This window comes from Dermacentor andersoni, chromosome 1 (assembly GCF_023375885.2).
Source record: "Dermacentor andersoni chromosome 1, qqDerAnde1_hic_scaffold, whole genome shotgun sequence".
Taxonomy (NCBI): Eukaryota; Metazoa; Arthropoda; class Arachnida; order Ixodida; family Ixodidae; genus Dermacentor; species Dermacentor andersoni.
This window is the reverse complement of record NC_092814.1, coordinates 198865273-198891293: the sequence shown is the minus strand read 5'-3', so window position 1 is coordinate 198891293 and position 26021 is coordinate 198865273. Positions and strand designations below refer to the sequence as shown.

The window sequence follows — 26021 nt, the reverse complement described above, 5'->3', positions numbered from 1 at the left end:
TTACCAAGCACAAGCACACCCCTGCCATTCTATTGCTGCAGCTGCGTGACTGGATTGAATTGGCAACATATGACATATCACTGATGATGATGGCAAAACTGCAGGTTGCCAACATGGGTTTTATTTTCAGCTAAAACTAGTACAACTGAGAACTTTTGCAGCTAGTCGGTTCATTTTGATGCAGCGTGGTGAAATTTCAACAAATTTAACACTTTTGGCACAGCTGTTGCACCCCTGCTTAACGCTAAACCTGGGCTATGAAAGACAATGTAGAGTTGCCACAACTGCAGGATTCTAACCACCACAGCTATGGCTCAGTGGGTGCAACGCCCGCCTCGGCTGCAAGGGATGTGTGGTTCGATCCCCACCGCCGGACACCCATCGGTTTATAAGATGAGTACAAGTAGCCCCCCGGCCAGGTATCCAGATTTCCAGGAGTGCGTTGCTTGGTAAAGGTTTGTTCAGAATGCTACGCTTGCTGTGCAAAAACCAAGACAAACAGCACAGCAGGACTCTTTAAAAAGGAATCTGGTGGTCCCATGCCACCAACTTTCCGACAGGTGGGTGTCCTTCCAAGTGTTTGGAACTCCCATACTTGCTGTGCACCTGGCCAGGAGTGCGCTTGTGCCTATTTTACCGGTAGGTGCCCAGTAGCAGAACTTGTCTGCCTCCCACCTATCACAGCAGTGGCAGATGCTCAACTATTTCACCAAGGTTGTGGTGGGAGAAGGGGCAGCTGTATACCACCGCAAATTTCTACAGGTCCCCCTTTTGAGTAGAGAACCCATATAAACAATCAAGCGCCAGGTCATGTTAAATCTCTACCTATTAGAAAAAAATGGAGTGTTTCCGGCAGCTCCAGGTTTTGAACCTAGTGCCTCCTGCATATGAGGCAGACGCTTCACCATTTCACTACTGCTGCGATGGCCACCGCAGCAAGGGCCTAGTGGTAGAGCATCTGCCTCGAATGCAGGAGGTACTGGGTTCAAATCCTGGTTCCGCCAGAAACCCATTGTTTTTATAATAGAGAGTTTTAGAATAGGGGCCCCAAACGCTTTGGGGCCCCAAAGAAATAGCGTCGAAGCCACTGCGCATGCGCGATACGCAAACTGCGTTTGGGTTTTGCGTTGGGAACGCTATTTCACCGATTTAGCGGGAGCTCAAATAGCGTTCCCAAAAGCTTTGCGTCAACAAACATGGCGGCACCCATCGAAGCGACGGCTCTAACCTAGCACCAAACTGGGTTCGATTCGCGGTAATGCGTGAAGTTCGCAAGCTAGGAGTAGTGACTGCAGTTATCGCTTTCTCTCAACTAGCGTGTGTTATGAAGATTGATTCATTAGACGCCGCTGATTCCGAATTCGAGTGTGGATTTTATGGCTCGTAGGCCTAACACAGCTATGCTTGGCTGGTGAAGGCACGTAAAGTTAGTTTTGTTGCTCCAAACTAAGCACAACTAATTGTTTGCTGCTTGAAGAATAACCTCTAAATTGTAATTAAACGCGAATACATGCAAGTCAAAATTACTATTCATATCATAAGATGGTATATTTTATTTAATTATTTTTAATCGTTTTTCCTAGACGCCGTAGTGGCGCTGTCAGCGCAAGACGCTATTTGCAAACGCAAAGCCCTATTCTAAAACTCTTCACTCCTGCTTGCCCCAACGCTAACACCCGCAAAGCTCTTTGGGGCCCCAAAATATTGGGGCCCCTATTCTAAAACTCTCTAATGTGTAAAGTTGTCCCTGGTCTGGTGCTCGGCGACTTGTCGGCGATCATGTCTTGAAAGAGGGCCTATAGGGATCATGTGCATGGTCTCTGGGACCCCTTGTCCAACCACAGACGGCCTTGCTTAAGAGCATTCGCTGCGGCTGTGGGAGGCAGATTAGTGCTGCCACCAGGTACCTACCAGGAAAAAGCACGCTTCTGGGTAGGTGCTCAGCGATTAGGGACCTCAACACTCAGAAAAGGATGTTTGTCCCCAACCTGAGGGCATCCCCACCTTAATAGGTGCATTGGGACGCCACACGGGAAATGGCTGCCATGAGAGCGGCCCAAACCTCCTCCTTTTTTGAGCGAGTGATGCTTTCCATCAGCCGACATGTGGAGGAGCCCAAGGCTTCAGTGAGCACTTGGACTGGCTTTTTGTTTAAATTCACAGCAGCTTGGCTCGGTGTGTGCTGGTGCAGAAGCGCCATCTCAGCCACACGCACAGAGTCAAATCTCGATATATTGAACACGGATATATCGAATTATTGTGTATATCGAACACTTTCTGTCACCTGGAAAATCGCATGCATTTTTTATTTTTTATTTCGAATGGGCTCAAACGTAAAATGGATATATTGAACTACGTCACCCCAGACCACATGCACTCTGTTGACTGGCGGTGAGCTTTCTCACAACACCCTCGAAGATAGCGGTGGCGCAATGGGTGTTTCCGACTGCTGCGCACTATAGCTGCACACATAGATACCGCCGTGGGTGCTATTTGAACGTAGCGGCGGACGCATGCAGCGGCTTGGCTAGTTCGACAACATCAACGACGCATTGCATTTGCCCCACTGACTCCTCCTCGGTGCCATGCTCTGCACCTGCCGTGCCTTACTTATTATTAAGACACCACTTCATTATCATCATCAGCCTGGTTACGCCCACTGAAGGGCAAAGGCCTCTCCCATACTTCCCCAACTACCCCGGTCATATGCTAATTGTGGCCATGTTGTCCTTGCAAACTTCTTAATCTCATCCCCCCACCTAACTTTCTGCCGCCCCGTTATGCTTCCCTTCCCTTGGAATCTAGTCCATAACCCTTAATGACCATCGGTTATCTTCCCTCCTCATTACATGTCCTGTCCATGCCCATTTCTTTTTCTTGATTTCAACTAAGATGTCACTAACTCACGTTTGTTCCCTCACCCAATCTGCTCTTTTCTTATCCCTTGACGTTACACCCATCATTCTTCTTTCCATAGCTCGTTGCGTCGTCCTCAATTTAAGTAGAACCCTTTTCGTAAACCTCCAGGTTTCTGCCCCGTACGTGAGTACTGGTAAGACACAGCTGTTATACACTTTTCTCTTGAGGGATAATGGCAACCTGCTGTTCATGATCTGAGAATGCCTGCCAAATGCACCCCAGCCCATTCTTATTCTTCTAATTATTTCAGTCTCATGATCCGGATCCGCGGTCACTACCTGCTCTAAGTAGATGTATTCCCTTACTATTTCCAGTGCCTCGGTACCTATCGTAAACTGCTGTTCTCTTCCGAGACTGTTAAACATTACTTTAGTTTTCTGCATATTAATTTTTAGACCCACCCTTCTGCTTTGCCTCTCCAGGTCAGTGAGCATGCATTGCAATTGGCCCCCTGAGTTACTAAGCAAGGCAATATCATCAGCGAATCACAAGTTAGCTAAGGTATTCTCCATTAACTCTTATCCCCAATTCTTCCCAATCCAGGCCTCTGAAGACCTCCTGTAAACACGTTGTGAATAGCATTGGAGAGATCGTATCTCCCTGCCTGATGCCTTTCTTTATTGGGACTTTGTTGCTTTCTTTATGGAGGACTACGGTGGCTGTGGAGCCACTACAGATATCATTCAGTATTTTTACATACAGCTCTTCTACACCCTGATTCCGTAATGCCTCCATGACTGCTGAGGTTTCGACTGAATCAAACGCTTTCTCGTAATCAATGAAAGCTATATATAAGGGTTGGTTATATTCCACACATTTCTCTATCCAACTTAATGCTTTGCTATTGACAGTGATTAAAAATACTTCAATTGACGGACGTGGAGACATCAGCAGAAGTATCAGCCACATGAAGACGCTGCCAAGGCTGATACCCCAAGCACGGATGTTGCCCCGCTCCTGACTTCAACCAAGGCTGTAGTTGCTTTGGCCCTTCTATGCCGGTACTGTGGCGCAATAGAGGGCACCGGCCTATTGTTTGTGGATTGTTTAGACTATGTTGAGGACTCTGGGTTTAAGCATGCAGCTACCAATAAGAAGCGGGCTACACTGCTGCAGTACTTTACGCCAAATAAATACATAAATACTTTGTGTGAAGCTTCAAGTGAGTATTTACTGTGCCACGATTGGGATGCGATCGGGGATAGTTGTTCGGGGCACGCATTCCAGTTGCACCGCGCATGACTGGCCTAGGCCGCGCAGACTTCGCATGGTGGACGAAGTCGGCGTGGCGTAGGCTAATTGTGTGCGGCGCAATTGACCATGCTCTCCCGGCCGACGAAGTCGGCATGACCTAGGCCAATTGCACATGACACAACCGAATGCGCGCTCCGAACAACGACCCTGATCGTGCCCTTGGTTCATTGAGTGATTTGCAGTGCATTTCTTACTTATTTTATATACTGAATTCTGGCTATATCGATCTATTTCGCGATCACCACACTTTTCGATATATCGAGGTTCAACTGTACTGATACCACCTTTGTAACTAAACCCATAGAAGGGACAGTGGACCTTCCACCATGCGATCACACCTGAAGAAAGCCGGGCGCCTAGCCGAGAGCCACTTGTACCCAATTTGCAGTCTGGTGGGCGTCTGGCAGTGGGTTTTCAACAAACCACCTTCCACAGCCAAAGAAGATGCCGCCAACCAGGTTTCTTAATGCACACCAAAATTTCAGAGAGTAGGTGCTTTGCATTCTGCCTCCAGTTGAATACAAGTGATATGGCCAACAACTGGACTTAGGACCTACCACAGTTTCAAACACAATGTCACGTTCTGTGGCCATGCACTGACACATAAGAATTCCATGTGCTTCAACGTCCAGTAATCAGGAGAGGGGAGTGAGGCAAGGTTCCTCACCTTTTCATCAGCAGCAGTGAGTCCTTGGAAAGAGCGTGAAAAGGCCTGGAGGCGTGGCTCACGGGGATCAAGAAAGTGCCGAACACACAGTGTGGCAAGGTGTGTCTGGCAAACATCACGGTCACGCTGAGTGCGGCGCAGGCGTGTTTCCAGCTGTGCCTGCAGTGCCAGCAATCCCTGGCGGCAGCGCACTAGGTATGCTATGTATGGAGCTCGCCGCCGGTGCTCATCTTCGAGAGCCCTGCAAGGCAGAAATAGGAAGCACAAGGGCCAAGAAGAAAACTAAATATTAAGCCAGCAGACGCATCATTTCACTAAAAAAGTATGTGCAAGCAGTTGCATGACAGTTAGTTACTTTACATCTCGAAGCTACACTAAGGAAACAAGAGACGTCTTAGTGGAGCGGGCGTGGGTAGGCCTACAAATTAATTTGGACGTTACGAAATTTTTTAATCTGTGCCAATCTCTTGGCACCCACAGATTTTACCTCTTGCCTCCTGAAATAGGGATGCTGTGGCAGCAAGTTGAGACCCCAGCCTTGCACTCATCAGCAAAACACTGCAGCCTCTAAGCCACTGCACTAGCCGGCGCAGACTTAACCCTTTCGCTGTCATGAACGTACCGGTACGTCATCGCGCTTCCCCCCCACAGTGTCACTGACGTACCGGTACGTTCTCTATCGTGTGTTCAAAACTTCGCGTCTGAGCGCAAAGCTGGCGCTCCTAGATTGACCTCGTCATCTGTTGACTCTTTCTACAAGTTCGTATATCCGCCCCGAGCTGTGTTAGTCCATGTATTGAAGAGTACGGTGCGACTGCCACTCCCCACTTTCTCTTTGCTGAGTGGCGCGGTGGCTCCGCGTTCGCTGGATCATGCGTCGCGCGCGTGTGGTTATGGGTTCAAGGGTTGTTCTGCCGTCTCCGCTGGCTTGAAGGCTTTTATTTTTCTTCTGTTGGTGTGTCTGCTATGGCGCGTCATGTTCAGGCGCACGTGCCGTTGCCTCTCCGAAAAGAGTGACTCGATTGCTGCTTTCGCTCTCTCGCCGCACCCTCGCTTCCGACTTGCAGCAGTAAGCGTAAAGCCCTTCGAACTTTGTTTAGCCTTTTTCCATCTCCCTCTGTCTTCTTGATCACGCAACGTCCCATTTCTCTCCGTCGTGCGGGCGACTGAAAGCGCATCCTCCCTGCGCACGGTTACTTTCGGATGGCTCGGCGCGCGGTACCTTCGTCTGCTCATTGGAGCGGTGGCTGAATTCTGATTCAGAATACGAGCCGAGCTCGGATTCGGACTCAGACAGAATCGCATGCGAGGAAGAGGGTTCCGCATCGTCAGATTCGGATGTTGAAAGGATCTTATAGTCAGGATGATGATGATGATGTTTACTAACAACAGCTGCAGAACACTGAAATGTGCATATTGCATTGACTATCTTATTTGTATACCAATCATAATCAAAAATAAATTGCTATGTTCATTCCCTGTTATGCTCGTTCCCTGAAACCAAGCCGACACTGGGGGTGCGTCACGGCCAGAAAGGTCCGACAGCGAAAGGGTTAAAGGCCTGCTCACCTGAGCACACGCAAACACTGCAACTCATCCAAGAGGCGCAAGCAGCGAAGAGCCTCATGCACGTGTGAGGCCAGCGTCTTGTTGTGCAGCAGTGTGGCCTGGGCCAGCAGGCCCTGCAGCAGTGCCGCAGGCTCCTGTGGGCCCCCCTGTGGAAGATCAGCTAGTGCCAGCACCAGGCGCAGTTTCTTCTGAGCATCCTCCAGCAAAGCCTCCTCGCTTCCTCCCTGTGATGATGGTGGTGGCTGCGGCTGCAGGGGCTCCAAGGGTGTGCTGGGGGATGCTCCATTGCTGCCTGCTGCTCCTATGGTGCCTACAATGGCCCCTACTGGGCCTGCACTTCGGTACTTTTCCAGAATGTCAGCTGCATCTGCAAGGAAATAGGCACTTAGGTCTTGGTCAGATAAACAATCACTGGCATAACACTCCCACACTGTCAAAAAACAAGAACAGATTGCCCCATCTTTTCTAGTTGCAAGTGAAACTCATGTGTGTTTTTTGTCATTACTTTGCTGGTAACTAGTCATGCATGCCAGTTAAAAAAGAAGCCTTCCAACAGAGTCTGGAACAACAATGGAGGCGTGAATACATGACTGCAAGACAAAAGAGGAAAGCCTCATGATAGTGCGCCTGCTTGAGCCTAATCAGCGACACTGCGGCACTATGTACTGTCCTTGGTTTTGTGAACAGCTGATGAGCTGATGAGCTGATGCCAAAACTTTAGGTCACAGGAAATACGAGCCCATTATTAACATTTTGTTGAGAGAGGAGCGGGGCAGTTTCTGCTGCGGGCGATTCAGTAAAATATAAACAAGAAAAAAAAATATTAGCTAGATCTGCCTGCTTGCTCTGTCAAAAGTGTGGCATGAACTCACTCAGAGAACACACAAGAAAAGCACCAGTTGCTACAAAAATAATAAAGAAGCCATCGCTATGTGCACCTACACAAGCCCTGAAGTAGGTGTGGGCACTAATCGGCAGAAGTTAGACAAACAGCTGAAAATTGGATAGCATAGAAGGAAAAGTGCACAGCCTTCAGTGCCAACTCTGCTCTGTATTGATGTGCAGCCAGGTACTAAATGTCAAATAAAGTTGAAGCTTATGTAATGTGTCAGTATAGCACTTTGAGTGGGTCCTTTTGGCTGTGATCCTTGAACTATTCGTACACATTAAGAGAAGCACCGAATATAGTAACAAAAGTGGTCAGTATGAACAAATTTAGATGTAATGACCTGTGGGTGCGACCTACACGAGCAAGAGTGCTTATTGCTTAAACCAGTACAGCACTGTGAAGTCAAAAATTCCGGTTGGGATATTTATTTCAATTATAGCAAAAGAAAAAAGAACCTCTACATATTTCAAAGTACTACGGATCACATTCAATAAAGCCAAGTTTCCAGTAAACTGATCAGCAAGATAAATTATCATACTGGACGCACCTGGACCCAAGTCGGGAACAACAACAGAGCGTGGTGTGTCTGGACCATTCTGCGTAACTTCATTCGACTTTCGCTGCTTGGGCTTGAAGCTAAATCTAAACTGGGATAGCTGCAAAAAAAAGAGATGGAAAATAAAATGAATTAGCAGATTGTATCATACATTCTTGGCCTAAAGGAACTTATAAATTGTTTGACATCTCAAAACTGAACAGTGTGTTATGAGGGATGCGCCATAGTGGAGGGCTCAAGAGTAATTTGGACCATCTAGGTTTCTTTAATGTGCACTCAAACCATGGCACATGGGCATTTTCGCGTTCCACCTGTGTCGGAATGGGATCGCTACAGCTAGGAATTGAACCCGTGACCTCATGCTCAGCAGTGCAAAGCCATAGCCACTGAGCCACTACATCATAAAGGAGAAAAAAATATAAAGATGAAATGGTTTTGGCCAACAGGTAACAAAGTATAAATCCTGGAGCTTCTAAGGAGATGTTGCATGAAACTGTACTTAACAATGACAGCAAATACACTTGAACTTCGTCATAATGAAACAGGATATAACGAAGTAAATCAAATTCCCCTTGAAATCTTTATGCAGTCAAATCTCGTTACTATGAACCCCAAATTAATGAATTTCTCAAATTTAAGAATATTTTAGAAATCCCCGATAGATTGCGTAGATTTTCAATGTAAAAGTATTTCAGAACTACGAATTTCAATGCAGTGCATATTTAAGAATAACACACATAGTTTATTTTCCTCTTTATAACCGAGGAGCATCAGTATTACCAATTCAGCTAAAAGTAACGGCACTAGAACTCTCGTGTGAAACAGAAACCGCAAGTGCAGTAGCTATCATCATCAGCATGTCAAGTGCCAACTGCTTCACCACAAACTTCACCAAGAACTTCACAACAAAGGTTTGACAATGTTCGCGTGAGATCCAATGATGAATGCAGCTAGCGACAGCGCCAAGAAGAAGTGAAAGCAGTTTTTGCTGCAGGACAAATTGGACGTATTGCAGGAAATCGACGCAGGAAAAAAATGGCCAGGCTTAGCTTGGTTAAGCCAAGAATGCGTTGCATATTTGGGAGTTGGGAGGAGCGGGAGTCAGGTGGCCGCGCGCGACCGTGCGAGTTGGGGCCCAGCTTTTCCTCCGTGACGTCACGCGCCGGCGCAGTGCCCCTAGCGGGAGGAGCGGGAGTCAGGTGGTGGCTGCGGCCGCGCGCGACCGCGCGAGTTGGGGCCCAGCTTTTCCTCCGGCTGTCGTGACGTCACGTCACGTGGTTGCGCTAAAGGTCAATGGTGGCTGCCCGGCCGCGCCCAAGGGCTGAACTGAGTGATTGCAATATGCAACGCATAAAAGCAAATCGACTTGTGCAGACAGCATGGCATTGCACCATCGACTGTCACAACCATTTTGAAAGACCAAGACAAGATTGTCAAGCTTCACCGAGAATTGCAACTCGCTCTTATGACGAAATGGCTGCAAGTGGGAAACTTTCAAAATGTGGACCAAGCTGTTGTCACGTGGCTCAAAGATGCCAGACTGCAAAATGTTCCCGTGTTTGGCCCAATGCTCCAAGAAAAAGCCCGCGACTTTGCCAATGCACTTGAAATAACTGGGTTCGACGCCAGTGCGAGTTGGCTTTTTTGTTTCCACCAAAGGAACGGAATAACTTGGCAGGTAGTCTCGGGCGAGGAAAAGGCTGCTGACAGAGAAGGCACGGATTCCTGATGCAATGATCGTTTTCTAGAGGTGGCTGAATTGTACCATGAAGACGATATTTTCAACGCGGATGAGACTGCATGTCTTTATCAGCTCCTGCCAGACTGGACGATGCACTTCAAAGGGCAGCAGTGCAAAGGAGGGAAGAAGTCGCATCTTCGCGTGACAGTCCTACTCTGTGCTGCAATGCAACAGGCACGAAGAAAATTAAACCGCTCGTCATTGGCAAGTACGCGAAGCCTCGCTGCATGAAAAATGTCATGTCGGTACTATACGACTACCATGCCAACAAACGAGTCTGAATGACCAGAGAACTCTTTTCCGAGTCGCTCATCAAACTCGACGACCAAATGAAAAGGGATGACCGAAGAATTCTACAGGTTGTCGACAACTGCTCTGCTCACATTGTGAATGTTCGCTAGACGCACGTTCGCTTGGAGCTTATGCCGCCAAACAACATGTCCTTGCTGCAACCCCTAGACCAGGGCATTATAAAGAGCGTGAAAGCAGAATTTTGTAAGCGCCTTGTGCAGCAGTTGATTATCAACCTCCACCTAAAGCAGCTGACTGCAATCAATATTAGTCAGGCAGCGGAAATGCTCACAGGAGCTTGGTGGAACTTGAAGGTGTCCACCATTAGCAACTGTTGGCGAAAAGCAGGGCTTGTCAAAGCGCCTGTGCAGCTTGAAGATGACCTGGAGGAAACCGACAACAACCCAGGAGACCTGTAGACCGAGGTTGCGGAACTACTACGCGCCGTCTCCTCCTCCTACAGCTTAGTGGAGAGCGACAGCGCAGCACTAAAGGCAGCGGGCCTGACAACCAAAGAGATTGTTAACTGCGTTCGTGATGTCTCCAGTGACGATGACGACCTGAAGGAAGACGAGTGTGGGTCACCGAACACAGAAGATGAGATCGTGTCGAACATTGATGTTTAAGTGCACACGAACAAAGCCCGCACTTTCATCGCTCGGTGCAATGACGTACCCGATGAGGTATTGCGCAACGTGGAAGATGTAGACGCATTCCTAATCGATCATGCGTTCTGCAAGTGCCAGAAGAAAATCACTGATTTCTTCAAATAAAGCAGCTTTGAAGCGAGTGAAGCATATTTATTTGAGAGTACGCTTGTCTGCACACGCGTCTACTGCCTAGGTACATCATTTTCATTCCCAGGTTTGTCCACTGGCTTATAACCGCAAGTTTTTCATTAGAATGATATTTCAAAAGAACGAACGATTTTCGGTGGTCTCACGTGATTTGTTATATCGAGATTAGACTGTAGAGATCCATGTATTTAAAACCTTGTTGTAACGAAGTAAATTTGGCCTGTCAATGGATATAACGAAAGGTACTAGTTTGGGCTAGTTGGTAAAAATTCATTATAAATGTTATTTGTGCACCACTTGAACTGAGGACTGGGAAACGACAGACACAAGGCGCAAACTTTAAACTGGTTTTAAAACTTAAAATGTAGCTGAGGTACTGGAGACCTTTCGGTCTGGCCTGAGTTGTTTGATCCTAACTACAGGGATGGAAGCAACCAAGGAAGCTTTGGAGCAGCTCTGGAAGCAGCAAATTTTGCACTTCGGAGCATGTTTGGAGCATGAATTGTCCGTTTTGGAGCAGTAAACACGTGTTTTGTAGCAGCTTAGTAAAGGTCAATATGAGTTAAATACACGCATATGAAGAAAAGGTGTTCCTTATTTGACTCTGCAGAACACCATTAGGTTATGGCAGATCAGTTCTGTGGAAGCCTGCGAAGCGAGCAAAATTCATGACCGGGACAAATTGTCATCCAACTGACTGTAGCATGAAGCTACAAAGGAAGCCCATACAGGCTTCTCAGAAACTATCATTAAATTACACACCAGATGTGCCAACACAATGCGGCCAAGAAAAAGATAACCGAGGGCTTCCCATGAACAGCGCCCACTCAATGTTCATAGGCTTGTGTTATGCTAGTGATTTTCTTTTCTCCATTGTGAACAAGCAACAAATATTTAATTTTATAGACCTAACATTTATTACTTTACTTATTATTGCAATGGCAATTATATGGACACCCCAAGCACATTTTTGCCGTTAGCGTTGCCGTGATGTTCCTTATGAAGTCGAAGGGCGATACATCGTCGCCACATGCCTTATGTGCTAGTGAAAGCACGCGAAGGGAGCCCCGCCGACTGCAGCTAGATCTGGCGCGCGCAAAGACGGAAAGCAGAGAGCAAACGCACCGCATTCCATGATGCGAAAGCCCGTGGGGGGATGGTAGGGAGGAAGAGAGGGGGGCGGCGGCATTGTGCTCACGCAGCAACTGCGTATTTCAAGACCAGTCACTAGGGGAACTGACGGTTGCGCCTCAACCTCATGCGCAAATGGGAGGAAAGTGGGAAGGCAGCACAGGAGGGAAGGGATGGGGGAGGCTTGTACTCTGCTAGCAACTGCGTACTTCGTGTGGTCGCAAGTGCTGTATCTTGAAAGTGATCTGCATACGGCTCATACCTTTGTGCATGCTGCGTTCTCACCACTCAGTTTGCATTGAAGCGATAGACAGCACGAAGATCACGTCGCTCGCTGCTGCTGACGCACTTGCTTACACCAGCCATGTTACAGCAAGTGTCCGCGTTCATTGAGTGTAATAAGCTCATGTTTGCTTGCGTGTGCTGGCACCATACTTGTTAATTCACTTAGTAAGTGAATGTTTCCAAGTTTATATGGTCGATAAAACTAACAAGGAATAAGGAATAAAAATAAGGAAATCAGATGCTTTGACAAACTTCCTTAAAGAGAATAACAAGGGCTTACAAGCTTGTTCAGTCAACATACAAGATTTATGTTACTCTTTACAGCACAAGTTGTTGCAGCGTGTTGATGACGCCATCGATTCCTTTGGTGCTACAGCTTTCCAGGATCGCACTGGTATTCATAACAGCAGCCTCATCTAACTTCTGTCGTTTTACCTAAAATCGACCTTTGTGTCTTTTAATGACCAGAACTACATTCAAAACAGTGGGGTGTGCATTGGGTCATGCCTGGCCCTTGTCCTAAGTGACATCTACCTTGCTCATCATGACCGGCTACTATTGAGCATGCTAGATAAATGAAGTGTCGTCAAAGTATGGTTTTGTAGATGATTTTTTGGTCCTTGTAGATTGCAGCAACGCCAATTTTTAGCAGACATCAGACGAAATCATGAAAACTTATAACGATTGCTTTCATCCGCTTGTGTTAACTCATGAGATGCCAAATGACAACAGCTTACGATTTTTAGACATCAGTTTAATTCTTTCACGTGACCATGCGCGCTGGATATACGAACCAAGAAGTGTGAAACCTCTTCTATCATTTGACTAGGCCTATTCTAAGCTGGTCAAGCGAAGCATCAATAATCTTTGTCTCATTAATGCCTTTGGAAAATCCTGCCATTATGCCATGCATCGCAGTTTTGCAGGTCAAGTTAATCGGCTTTTGTGTGCGGAGTACCTGGTTACACTACTGTCAGCTACAGCTGAAAAGCTATTAAAGCAGATAAAGAAGGACAGTAACACAGATGCCCAGCTAAGAAATAATGAACGAAAGAGACTGGTAGTCATACCATATTTGTATAACATCTCCCACAGATTAAAAAAGATTGGCCGAGAGGATAGCGTGGAAGTAGTGTTTTCCACGCCAGATAAGCTATGCAGGCTCTGTAAGGCGGTAAATCCACTCCATCCATGCACCACTGTCTATTCTACAAGTTGGCTGTGATTAGCATTATGAAACATCGTTCCAGTGCACAATTGAACACGGATGAGAAGAGAAAGACAACACGAACGCCGGACTTCAACTGAATTTTATTCATGGAAAACAGGGCTTTATGTACACAGGGGGAGGGAGGGGGGGGGGGGGGCTGCTAGTGCGCAGGACCACCCAAAAATATTTCCTTGGTCTAGGCAACAGTCATCAGAAGTGTCAAACCAAAAGAAGAAAGGAATAAAAGCTAGAAGTGAAAAAGAGGTGAAAAAACCTTTCCCTCTCTTTTTTACATCACTCAGTACAATCTTGCTCATCTCCCGCCCTACCTAGCTGATTTGACACACCCGTTTGCCCTGAGATAATCAAGTTCTTTTTTACCAAGTACAACAGAAGGAGCACTGACACAGTAATCGTTTTCATTGGAGATACAAAATGCTTTAAAAATTTCCCGGTTTTTCTGATTGCTATATTTGCGCAACACACCTGTTTTTAGATATGTCGACGATTACCTCGTGGTAATGAATACGACTGATGCTCAGGATAGAGGCAATAGTATAAGCAACATTCTCGATATTTTTGCTAGTAACACCTTTGGAATGAAGTTCACGCACGAACTGCCACAAGATGGTTGCATCCAGTACCTCGACTTGTGTCTTATTTTTCATGGAGCGTGCATGTGCTGGCAGTACAAGCCACGGTCGAAAAAACAAATTCTCAATTATCAATCGGCCCACTCCAAGCTTGTAAAAAGAGCTATAGCAAAAAACTGCATCCGCTCTGCTCTAGAGAAGTCATGCGAACATCAAGTTCGTGACAGCGTCGATGCCCAGCTAAGGCATCTGGAGAAGGCTGGGTTCCACGGAGAAATCGTGGCCTCGGTGGTAGAGAGCCAGATTCGCGAGGTAAAGGTTGGTGGGAGGCGCAGGCAGAAAAAAGACGCACGCCCGCTAAAGCGCCCTGTCGTAGTGCCCTATTGGCACCAGGTTTCTCACCGCCTCAAGAAGGTTGGCGACAGGTGCGGGGTGCGTGTTGTGTTTTCAGCACTGGAAAAGCTGGGACGAATGTGTCGCCTAGTAAACGAATCCCAGAAGAAGCCAGCCTGCAAAATAAAGCACACCAAATCCCTCGTTGAATGTGACGTCGGTGTTGTGTATAGTATTCCCCTCGCCTGTGGGAAATGCTATATATTGGCCAAACCGGGTGCTGTCTGAATGAACGCATGCTAGAGCATCGCAGGAATGCTACTTCACTAAGTGGCGCTGGTCATTTAGCCGACCACATTCGCCGTTGCTCGCACAAGCCAGCATGCAAGGCATTTTTCGAACGAACACGTGTGTTGCAAATATAGCAATCAGAAAAACCGGGAAATTTTTGAAGCATTTTGTATCTCCGATGAAACCGATTACTGTGTCAGTGCTCCTTCTGTTGTGCTCGGGAAAAAAGAAGTTGATTATCTCAGGGCAAACGGGTGCGTCGAATCAGCTAGGTAGGGCGGGAGATGAGCAAGATTGTACTGAGTGATGTAAAAAAGAGAGAGAAAGGTTTTTTCATCTTTTTTTCACTTTTAGCTTTTATTCCTTTCTTCTTTTGGTTTGACACTTCTGATGACTGTTGCCTAGACCAAGGAAATATTTTTGGGTGGTCCTGCGCACTAGCAGCCCCCCCCCCCCCCTCCCTCCCCCTGTGTACACAAAGCCCTGTTTGCCATGAATAAAATTCCGTTGAAGTCCGGCGTTCGTGCTGTCTTACTCTTTCATGTTTGCTAAGAAATGCTAAGAAAAAAATATGAAAATCAATTATCTAATATCTCAAACAGTTCTAAGAGACAATGGCAGCTCTTAAACGATTTCTTAAATCGATCACCACAGGGTTCATCTTTGCAGAAAGTAATATATAATGGCATTACACTTGACAGCCCTGCCAGTGTTGCCGACGCTTTTAGTGGCGACTTTTTTGAAATATTCAGACAAAGACACAGCACTTCACATTGTAACGTAAATCGTTCTAACCACTCTTTTTTTTCTTTTTCCCATGACCCCGGTTGATGTGTTGACAGCAATTAAAAATCTTAAAGAGACCAGCCCCAGTATAAATAAAATTTTATCACGGCACTTAAAACTTGTAGTCGATATCATTTGTGAACCACCTTCTGTAATTATAAATCTTACGTTCAAAGAGGGCATTTTCCCTCATTCTCTAAAAGTAGCTAAAGTTCTTCCGATACATAAAAAGGGCACTAGACCATCGGTTTATAGCTACCATCCCATCTGCATTCTCTCTTCCTTTAGTAAAGTTATCGAAAAATTACTTTATAATTCGCCTTAACAAATACCTGCAAAAATTTAATTTACTGAAGCTATGCCAATTTGGCTTTAGAGCTGGAAGTTCCACTAACCTTGCCCTGCTTTCCCTGACTATATCAAACGCTCTATTGATTCAAGATGCGTGGTTGGCTCGGTTTCTTGGACTTCACAAAAGCATTTGACACCATTAATCATCTTGTCTTGTCCAACAAACTCTAAGCATACGGTAATTCAGGTCCAGCCCTCAAGTTCTCAAAAAGTTACCTGCTGAACAGAAAGCACACAGTATACATTTCACGCTCTTTCTCCACTACTAAAACAATTAACCAAGGGGCGCCTCAAGGCTCATTACTTGGTCCATTACTTTTTTTACTTTACATCAATGATCTTCCTGACGGTATAAACATGGCTTACTGCATTTTATATGCCGACGATATGACTATTTTCTTTGCTGATGCATGTATTAACACTGTCACTACCAAATTAAATACTGTTCGTTGTAGCATGTCCAAGTGTTGCCACGAAAATTATTTACTTACTAATACAAATAAATCTAGATTTCTGGTCTTTAAATCACCTCAATGGAAGTTACCCTCATTACCAGGCATCACAATTGACTCGCATTTCATTTGTGTCAGTGATAGCGTATTTTTCCTTGGTGTTCACCTCGACACTAACCTTAAGTTCGTTAACCATATTGCTCATATTAGAAAGATGGCAGCATTTGACATTCCTGCATAGCTTAAAGCACGCTCATATTTTTCTCATCAGGCCCTTCTTTCCCTCGAATTCAGAGATCTAACTTGGTTCAAAGTTGACTTCTGGCAGTCTCAAGACAGCTTCGCCACACGTCTTAAATCGTGCTCAACCTTGTGGACGACTTGACGGGGTATGAAGTCTGCTCGAGTTTCAAGTCTGCTCCCAGGATAGCTTGAAACTGACTTCGTGCATTATTCCAACATGGAAGCCTCCCGAACGGACATTGCACGAAGGTTAGCTGCTTTCGAGTTTGCTTTCCATGCCATGGATACAGCATTTTCAGAGGCGCGTCCCTTGCTGAAAATTTCGCAACCCGCCCTACGTGAGCGAGGGAATCCAATGGAGCTGTACAACGAATAATTCCTCGGTCGCTACAGATTCAGGAAGAACGCCATGCAACAATATCTTGCTGTGATGCCTATCCGGGAAAGCGGGGACAACGGAGGACAGCCCGTGTGCCTCCCATGCTGCAGTTGCTGATGGCTCTGATGTTTTATGGCGCTGGCACGTTTCAGTCACCAGGGATCTGGTCTGCATTCCTCAGTCAACAGTGTGCTGCGCAGTTGGAAAGACGACTCTGCTCATCGCGAAGCACCTGCGCCCGAAGCTGGTGCGCTTCCCGCAGTCGCGGAAAGATTGATTACGAGCCTATTTTTTCATCTTCAATGACTACACATGCCATCACTAGTTATTAGCGCTCACGAGCATATTTACGCTCAGCATGCCGAACTGTCACGCACTCATCCACCGAATACAAAACATGTGCACGAGCATAACAAAAGGTAGCCCAAATGAGCCAGTCATGCAGAACATGTGCGCTTTCCAGTTTCGTGGTGCTCTTGCTTTTCTTTCGCAGCTTTCTCTTTCCGCTTCTGCTTCAGGTTGTTCCGGCATTTTTCCAGTTGCAGGCGCCGCGTAATCCCGTGCTTGGCATTATATTGTTACGTGTAGAAAGATACAGACGGAAGAGGCTATTTACAAGCTATTTACACTAGACTGGAGCCAGAGTGCCAGGCCGACATTTTCTCGCGCCAAGGGCCCAGGCCCATTTCGTCGTCGTTCTCGCGGCGGCTCGTCTCTTGGGTATCTACCGATAATATCGTAATACTACCCCCCCGGCGGTAAACGCGCCGTCACGGTGCTTTTAAATATCCAAGGCACGTGGAGAGTTGTAGGGCTTGAGTCGGGTGACGTGGACAATGTCACTGGTTGTCACACCAGAGGACGTAGTGGGTGTGGCTAGAACAATTTCATAGGTGACATCGGTCACTTGCCGGAGCACGCGATATGGGCCGGTATAACAGGAAAGCAGTTTCTCACAAAAGCCAACTTTACGCGATGGTGACCAAAGCAACACGAGGGTGCCGGGCGCAAAATGGACATCATGGTGACGGAGGTCGTAGCGTCGCTTCTGTTTGTCTTGAGAGACTTGTAGACGAACGCACGCAAGTTGACGAGCATGGTCAGCACGGGCGATTGCATCACGGGCATAAGCGCTAGTTGAAGTTGTGGTGGACGGAAGCACGGTGTCTAGTAGTCGCGTCGGTTCGCGGCCATACAAGAGGTAAAACGGGGAAAAGCCGGCAGTTTCAAGACGGGAAGAGTTGTATGCAAAGGTAATGTAGGGTAGAACCAGGTCCCAGTCACGGTGGTCGTCTGAAACGTATTTGGATAGCATGTCTGTAAGGGTGCGGTTCAAACGCTCAGTGAGGCCGTTCGTTTGAGGGTGGTAGCAGGTAGTAAATTTATGCTGAATGGAGCAGGCCCGCATGATGTCGTCAATGACTTTCGCCAAAAACGGACGGCCACGGTCTGTTAGCAATTGACGCGGAGCACCATGCATCAAAATGATATCATGTAGAAGGAAGTCCGCAACGTCAGTTGCGCAACTGGTCGGAAGAGCGCGGGTTACGGCGTAACAGGTCGCGTAGTCAGCCGGGACTGCAACCCACTTGTTTCCTGATGCAGTTTCCGGAAATGGGCCGAGAAGGTCTAAGCCAACACGATGGAAGGGCTCGGCAGGGATGTCGAGCGGCTGCAGGTAACCAGCGGGGGCTGGGAAGGCTTCTTGCGTCGTTGGCAAAGTTCACAAGCGGCGACGTAACTCGTACGGAACGGGCAAGGCCCGGCCAGAAAAAACGGCAACGTACACGGTCATAGGTTCGAGATACGCCAAGGTGTTTTGCTGTTGGTGCATCGTGGAGCTCTTCTAGAACGGTTGAGCGGAGGTGTTTAGGTATGACAAGTAGGAACTCAGAGCCGTCCGGATGAAGGTTACGACGGTACAGAGTACCGTCACGGAGGACGAAGAGGCGTAGAGTGGCGTCGGCCGGAGAGTGTTCAAAACGGTCGATGAGTCCTCTGATGTTGGCGTCATGACGTTGCTCGTCAGTGAAATGAAGCAGCTGCGACACAGAGAATACACAAGCAGCACTGGTAATATTGGAGGAGTCAGGGTCGTCAACAGGGTAACGCGACAGGCTGTCAGCGTCTTGGTGCAGGCGGCCAGACTTGTAGACCACAGAATACGAAAATTCTTGTAGTCTCAGAGCCCATCGACCAAGCCGGCCTGTAGGATCTTTTAGGGATGAGAGCCAGCAGAGAGCATGATGGTCAGTGACTACAGAAAAAGGGCGACCGTAGAGGTAAGGACGGAACTTCGCAACCGCCCAGACTACAGCAAGGCATTCTCGTTCCGTAATGGAATAGTTGCGCTCCGATGGTGTGAGGAGGCGGCTTACATAAGCAATAACGTGATCCTGGCCACGCTGACGCTGGGCTAAGACGGCACCTATGCTATGACCGCTGGCATCTGTACGCAATTCTGTAGGGGCATCAGGGTCGAAGTGGGCGAGAATGGGTGGTGAGGAGAGAAGAGTGACGAGACGAGAGAAGGCGGTGGCTTCTGCAGTACCCCACGAGAATTGTACGCCTTTCTTCAAAAGATTAGTGAGGGGTCTAGCAATTGCCGCGAAATCTTGAATAAAACGATGAAAGTACGAGCATAGCCCTACAAAACTTCGAACGTCTGCAGCTGTCTTCGAAACGGGAAAGTCTCGGACAGCGCGAGTTTTGTCGGGATCAGGCTGTACTCCGGAAGCATCAACAAGGTGGCCCAGATCAGTAATTTGGCGGCGGCCGAAACGACATTTGGACAAGTTAAGTTGCAGCTTCGCCTTTCGAAATACATCAAGTATAGCTGTTAGACGCTCAAGGCGAGTGTCGAACGTGGGCGAGAAGACGATGACGTCGTCGAGGTAGCAGAGACATGTGGACCATTTGAAACCACGGAGCAAGGAGTCCATCATACGCTCAAAGGTGGCAGGGGGGTTGCATAATCCAAACGCCATTACTTTAAATTGGTATAGGCCATCAGGTGTGATGAACGCGGTTTTTTCTCTGTCCATATCGTCAACAACAATCTTCCAATATCCAGAACGAAGATCGATAGAAGAGAAATAGCTGGAACCGTGGAGGCAGTCAAGGGCATCGTCTATACGTGGGAGCGGGTAGACGTCCTTCTTAGTAATGTTGTTCAGATGGCGGTAGTCTACACAGAAGCGCCACGTGCCGTCCTTCTTCTTAACCAACACTACAGGTGATGCCCAGGGACTCGAAGAAGGCTCAATGATGTTTTTGTCTAGCATTTTCTTGACTTCGCTTTGAATTACTCGGCGTTCCGATGCAGAAACTCGATACGGTCGTCGGTGAATAGGAGTAGCATCGCCAGTAAGAATCCGATGCTTGACCGCGAGCGTCTGGCCTAAAGGGCGATCGTCGAAGTCGAAAATATCTCTGTAGGACGATAATACTTGGTAAAGGTCTTCAGCCTGCACAGAAGACAGGTCCGTCGCAACCATTTTCTGTATCTTGGGATCGGCAGCCGAGGCTGGCACGATGGGCCTGCTAAGGTCGCAAGAAGCATCGGTTGATAACACTGCCACATGATGGTCGCCGAGACAATCAACGTTGGCAAGGCAAATACCTTGCGGTAGAATTTGCTTTGCCAATCCAAAGTTAAAGATAGGTATGCGAGTGCGGTTCGCAGTAATAGTAGGTATACTGTGAGGCACGGTAACGCCATACTGTAGTGGAATGTCGGGCAGAGGAGTGACGAGGTACTTGCCATCAGGGACTGGTGGGGAAGACAAGAGTTCAATATAGGCTATTGATTTTGGCGGCAGGCGAATAAAGCCGGTGAGGCGTAGGCGGCACTAGGGTGCGTGAGAAGGTTCTGCGAGAATTGGCAACTCAAGGCGAAGGGTACTGGCAGAGCAGTCAATAAGAGCAGAATGCGCAGAGAGAAAATCGAGACCGAGAATGAGGTCATGGGGGCAATGAGCAACCACGGTGAAGAGGACAGGAGTGTGGCGGCCGGCGATGCTAACACGTGCCGTACACATGCCGATGATAGGCACAGTACCGCCATCCGCAACGCGGACGACGCGTGCCGACGCTGGGGTGAGGAGCTTTTTGAGTCGTCGTCGGAAGGCAGCACTCATAATAGAAAGATGTGCGCCTGTATCGATGAGTGCAGTGACAGGATAGCCGTCAACGTCAAGAAGGTTTTGGTTCGTTGGTAACGTAAGCAGAGGATTTGAGGGCAGGGTCGACAACGCAGCTTCACCTCCAGAAGCTGCAGTGCCTAGTTTTCCGGCTGGGTCTGGGAGGCGATAGGCGGCGAAGAGAAGCGGTGGGGTTGGGGCGAACGAGACTGATGGCGTCGAGGTGAGGGCGAGCAGCTGTAGCGAAGGTTCGGAGCAGGGGCATCAGCAACAGTGGGTTCATGGCGGGTGGCATAGGGAACAGAAGGTCCAAAAGTGCGGGAATAAGTGGCGGCATATGTCCCAGGAGGTGGTGGCCATCGGTTGTGGCAGTGACGAGTGACGTGGCCGATGCGACAGCAGTGGAAGCAGATCAGCCTGTCATCAGGGGTACGCCATTCGGATGGGTTGCGGCGAGATATGGCAGAAAAGGACTGTCGGGGACGAGGAGGGCCGGTAGAGAACTGGGGAACGTTGGGTTGAGACGTTGTACACACGGAGTTCAGACCCATGTTCTCAAATTCCTGTCTGACTACGGCCTGAATCATTCTCGAGCTTGCGGCGAACAATACGGGTGACGTCGTCACAGGTGGTAGCCTGACGTGGTCGACCCTCACATGTCGATGTAGCAGCAGTGTTGGGTAGCCGCGTGATGTGGTGTGTGGTACGGCGGCTCTTAGCCTGTTCAAGGCGATGGCATTCTTTAATGATAGCGTCGATTGTCGAGACGTTGCCGAAAACAAGCAAATTGAAAGCGTCGTCAGCGATGCCTTTTAGGACATGTGACACTTTATCAGCTTCAGACATAGCGTCGTCAGCTTTTCGGCATAGAGCCAAGACGTCGAGGATGTATGAAACGTACGGCTTTGTAGATGTCTGAACACGAGACGCAAGAGCCTTTCTTGCGGCAACCTTGCGGCCAATGGGGTCGCCGAACAGTTCCCTGAGCTTTTCTTTGAAATTGTCCCAACTGGTTATCTCGTCGTCATGCGTCTGGTGCCACACGCGTGGGGTGCCGCTGAGATAAAAGATGACACTGGCGAGCATGATCGTTGGGTCCCACCTGTTATTAGCGCTGGCATGTTCATATAGCTTGATCCATTCGTCAACGTCCTGTCCCTCCAGGCCAGAGAACACACCAGGGTCGCAATGTTGGGCAACCGTGACGACGAGAGCAGTTGGATAAGCCGAAGCCGTTGCAGAGGTGGTCTCGTCACCGGGAGGCATGGTGACAAGCTCGATGTACCGACCACTCCGGAGTTCCGTGGCGAGGACGGGGATCGCTCACCTCCACCAGAATCTTACGTGTAAAAAGATACAGACGCAAGAGGCTATTTACAAGCTATTTACACTGGACTGGAGCCAGAGCGCCAGGCAGACATTTTCTCGCGCCAAGGGCCCAGGCCCACTTCGTCGTCGTTCTCGCGGCGGCTCGTCTCTCAGGTATCTACTGATAATATCGTAATAATATTGTTTTGCTATTTCTTTCCATGTCTCATTCTTCTTGGTCAACGACGCGACATCAGTTTTCTTGCATTCCACAACATGCTTGTACTCGGATCACGAGTGCCGTCAGCAGGCTCTTTTCGTCTTCTGTAAAACGGGTGGCCGTCTTGCATTGCGGTGCATTCTCTTGGGAAGAGAGCGTATGCGAGTGCGATATTTCAGCGTCAAAGCCTGTTGATAGGACAGCAATTTCGTACCAAATGCAGCGTGCGGCCATCGCGCGAGCCGCACAACTTGTTTTCCTAACAGACGACACTTTCCTAGCAGACGATACGCGCTGCCAATTTGCAATGTCTATGACTGTGCCACACTCGACAAAGATTCCATGTTCTCGATCGCTCACCTCCACCAGAATCTTACGTGTAGAAAGATACAGACGGAAGAGGCTATTTACAAGCTATTTACACTGGACTGGAGCCAGAGCGCCAGGCCGACATTTTCTCGCGCCAAGGGCCCAGGCCCACTTCATCGTCGTTCTCGCGGCGGCTCGTCTCTCGGGTATCTACTGATAATATCGTAATAATATTGTTTTGCTATTTCTTTCCATGTCTCATTCTTCTTGGTCAACGACGCGACATCAGTTTTCTTGCATTCCACAACATGCTTGTACTCGGATCACGAGTGCCGTCAGCAGGCTCTTTTCGTCTTCTGTAAAACGGGTGGCCGTCTTGCATTGCGGTGCATTCTCTTGGGAAGAGAGCGTATGCGAGTGGGATATTTCAGCGTCAAAGCCTGTTGATAGGACAGCAATTTCGTACCAAATGCAGCGTGCGGCCATCGCGCGAGCCGCACAACTTGTTTTCCTAACGGACGACACTTTCCTAGCAGACGATACGCGCTGCCAATTTGCAATGTCTATGACTGTGCCACACTCGACAAAGATTCCATGTTCTCGACAAAGATTCCATGCGAAGTAGACAAATCATTTGCATGTGTCATTTTATTTATTTATTTATTTAGTTTTTTATCGGGTGTTGTCACCCAAATGGGTCTGGACAGGGAACTCTACGGCGCTCGGTACTCCTCGTTCACAGCACATGTTGCAGTTTTTTTCTTGTTTATGACTCCGACCTAGCGCGTTCGAATAGGTTGGCCTCTTCTTCAAAGGGTCACGTAGCCCGACCAGAACAAGGGCCGTCGCTTTCCTGTTGGAATGCCTATAGGCGAAAAGGGACGCATGAGCTCCCTCAGAAACCAACTGTATGCCTCGTCTCAGCCTCTTGCATTAGGTTGCCGGCCCCAGATGGCACACGAATGCCTTGCGGCAATCGAGAGCAAAAGCTGTTGAAAGACCACCATATGAACCAACCATTTCGTTCGCTTCTCTACGGCTAGTTATACAAACGTGCAACAAGACATTTAAGTTAAAGATAAGCTAAAACTGAAATAAATGTGACTATAAAATTAATTTGCACTCAAATACACTGTCAAGTAAAAGTGGAGCACTGACTTGAAAAAATGGAGAAACCTGCAACTCAAAAAGCGCACCAAAACACCGAAACTTGAAGACCACTTAAACGGGCGCTTTCCCAAGCAACGCTGCGCATCGCAGCGGCGGACGTCGCAAGATGGAAAAAATTTACCCAAACTATACTTCAGCACTTATGCCATGGTAGAAATTTGGAAAGATAGATATTTTTTTCCTGTACAACGTGCCTTATGCTAATAAATTTCTTATTAACCTCGAACACAGACGAGCAACCTACTTTTGCATTGAAGCACAGTCTTGACTTGACGAAGCAAGTCAGCTTGAGCGTCTATGAAACGCGAAAGCCGACTTGGGCGTTTTGAAGTCCGCTTCTTGCTTCGGGCTGACTTCGCCAAGCCCAAGCACGATCCAAGTTAGATCTCTGCATTCGGGGGTTTGTCTTTACTTCGCGTTCATTCATACTCATATCAGTTATGGCATTGTACCATGGGGAAATACTTATCAGTATTATCTTTCATCTCTTCCGCACATACAAAATCGAGCTATTCGGATTATTTTTCACTGTTCTCATGACGGCAGCACCTCTGCTCTTCTTCGTTGCAACGGCATCTTAACTATTAATAACTAATTTAATTTATTCTGAGCTTTTAGTGAATACCAACTGTACCAGATTTCGTGCTGACAATAATTTTTTGCTACCTAAGGTTTCAACTAATTACAGTAAATCATCATCATCCTTCTGCACGATCACATTATGGTATCATTTACCCACGTCTCTAAAATCCGAAGTTTCTTTAATCTCATTCAAGAATTCATTAAAAGACTATTTGTTAAATTTTTGATGTTCTTGCTTGTTGAGTTGTACTAGATTTGTGTTCTATATAAAGTATTTATTTTTCGATTTCTTCATTTTTTGCTTTCATGCGTTTTTATGTTTTCTATTCTGTTATGCTTACTGTTATTTCTTACTTGATATATCTATCCTATTGTTCGCACTGTTGCTAATCCTTGTATTATTTTAATGTAATCTTCAACGAGGGTCCTTTTGCAGTTCCGTACTTCGGAATTCTCATCTGTATATCTTATATGCTGTAATTAACATACGATGTAATACATAATAATAATAAACTGATTTGATTACTATGTGCACCGAGCTATTCAGGGACACATAGGAATTCACTGTCGCGATTGTGGATGCAAGCCGAATTTTTATCGGTGTGAAGTGTTCAAAAAGCACTGATCACAACTTACGCTGGAGATTATTGAAGCTGATCTCATAGCAAGGGCTGGCAGCATGTGTGTTAGCTCACCATCTTTGTGCCTATCTTCACAGGAGGTAAGATTTCTTGATCAGTTTAACCGTGCACGACAGAATTGCACATTCTGTGACTTGAGATGATGTAGTCTTCTCTCGGTGCGATGTTTTGGGAAGTGTGACGACATTGCTTGATGCTTTCTTGTGGCTATATATCTCGTGTAATCTGCCAATAAAACCACTTGGAAGTCAGAGCTCTGTTCTTTCTTCTAGCTGGCTCGGCTTGTTCTTCCTTTCCCTGTTGCGCTGTACCAGTTTTAGAACGCTATACCAACTCTCCCAATCCTCAACCCTACATAATTGAAGCAGCAGAAATTTTCACCTTGGGAAAAACTGTGTCAATGTGTCTTCATTGGGACTATCATAAAAAGAACTTAGTTATTTTAGTTACTTAGTTATTTACCTTAGTTATTTGGCCATCTTACTATTGCATACGCTCATATGTAAGCCTGTTTTGTTGATGACACATGCATATTTTATTATGTCTTTCATGTTATGTCACACTTATGTATGTATAAAATCACCTGACTTCCTATCATAAAAACTAGTTGATGATGATGTTGTTGAGTTGATGATGTTGAGTTTAATGGCGCATAAGCAACTAAGGCTATCATGCGCCAATCGCAAGGTATAATGTAGGAAAAAGCTGGGTAACCTCAGAAGGTCCTTTTCTGATAGAGGACCCCGAGGATTCCAACAAATTAAATAAACACCTCAGCCTTGTTCTCAGACATGAGAAGGTGGATGAGGTGTGTCACTGGATGTAAAAGAGAACAAGGTCACGCTTTACAATTTTTCAAGAAAACCGGCTTCTTTTAAAAAGCTAAATACATGAATTGTCCCCACCAGCGCA

General features: G+C 47.2%; 1 protein-coding gene and 1 long non-coding RNA gene across 2 annotated transcripts in view; one reads left to right on the top strand and one right to left on the bottom strand.

Annotated features, from left to right (window-relative positions):
• Gapvd1 (GTPase activating protein and VPS9 domains 1) overlaps positions 1 to 26021 on the bottom strand; it is a 189215-nt gene that overhangs the window by 27095 nt on the left and 136099 nt on the right. The window contains exons 15-17 of the mRNA XM_055062940.2: positions 7846 to 7954; positions 6410 to 6776; positions 4841 to 5081 (exon numbers count right to left, since the gene is read on the bottom strand). Of these exons, the coding sequence (XP_054918915.2) occupies positions 4841 to 5081; positions 6410 to 6776; positions 7846 to 7954 (717 nt within the window). The remainder of the gene's footprint in view (positions 1 to 4840; positions 5082 to 6409; positions 6777 to 7845; positions 7955 to 26021) is intronic.
• On the top strand, positions 7962 to 13555 carry LOC140218974 (uncharacterized). The gene is made up of 2 exons (XR_011895205.1): positions 7962 to 8959; positions 9054 to 13555. It is a non-coding gene; the product is annotated as an uncharacterized lncRNA (long non-coding RNA).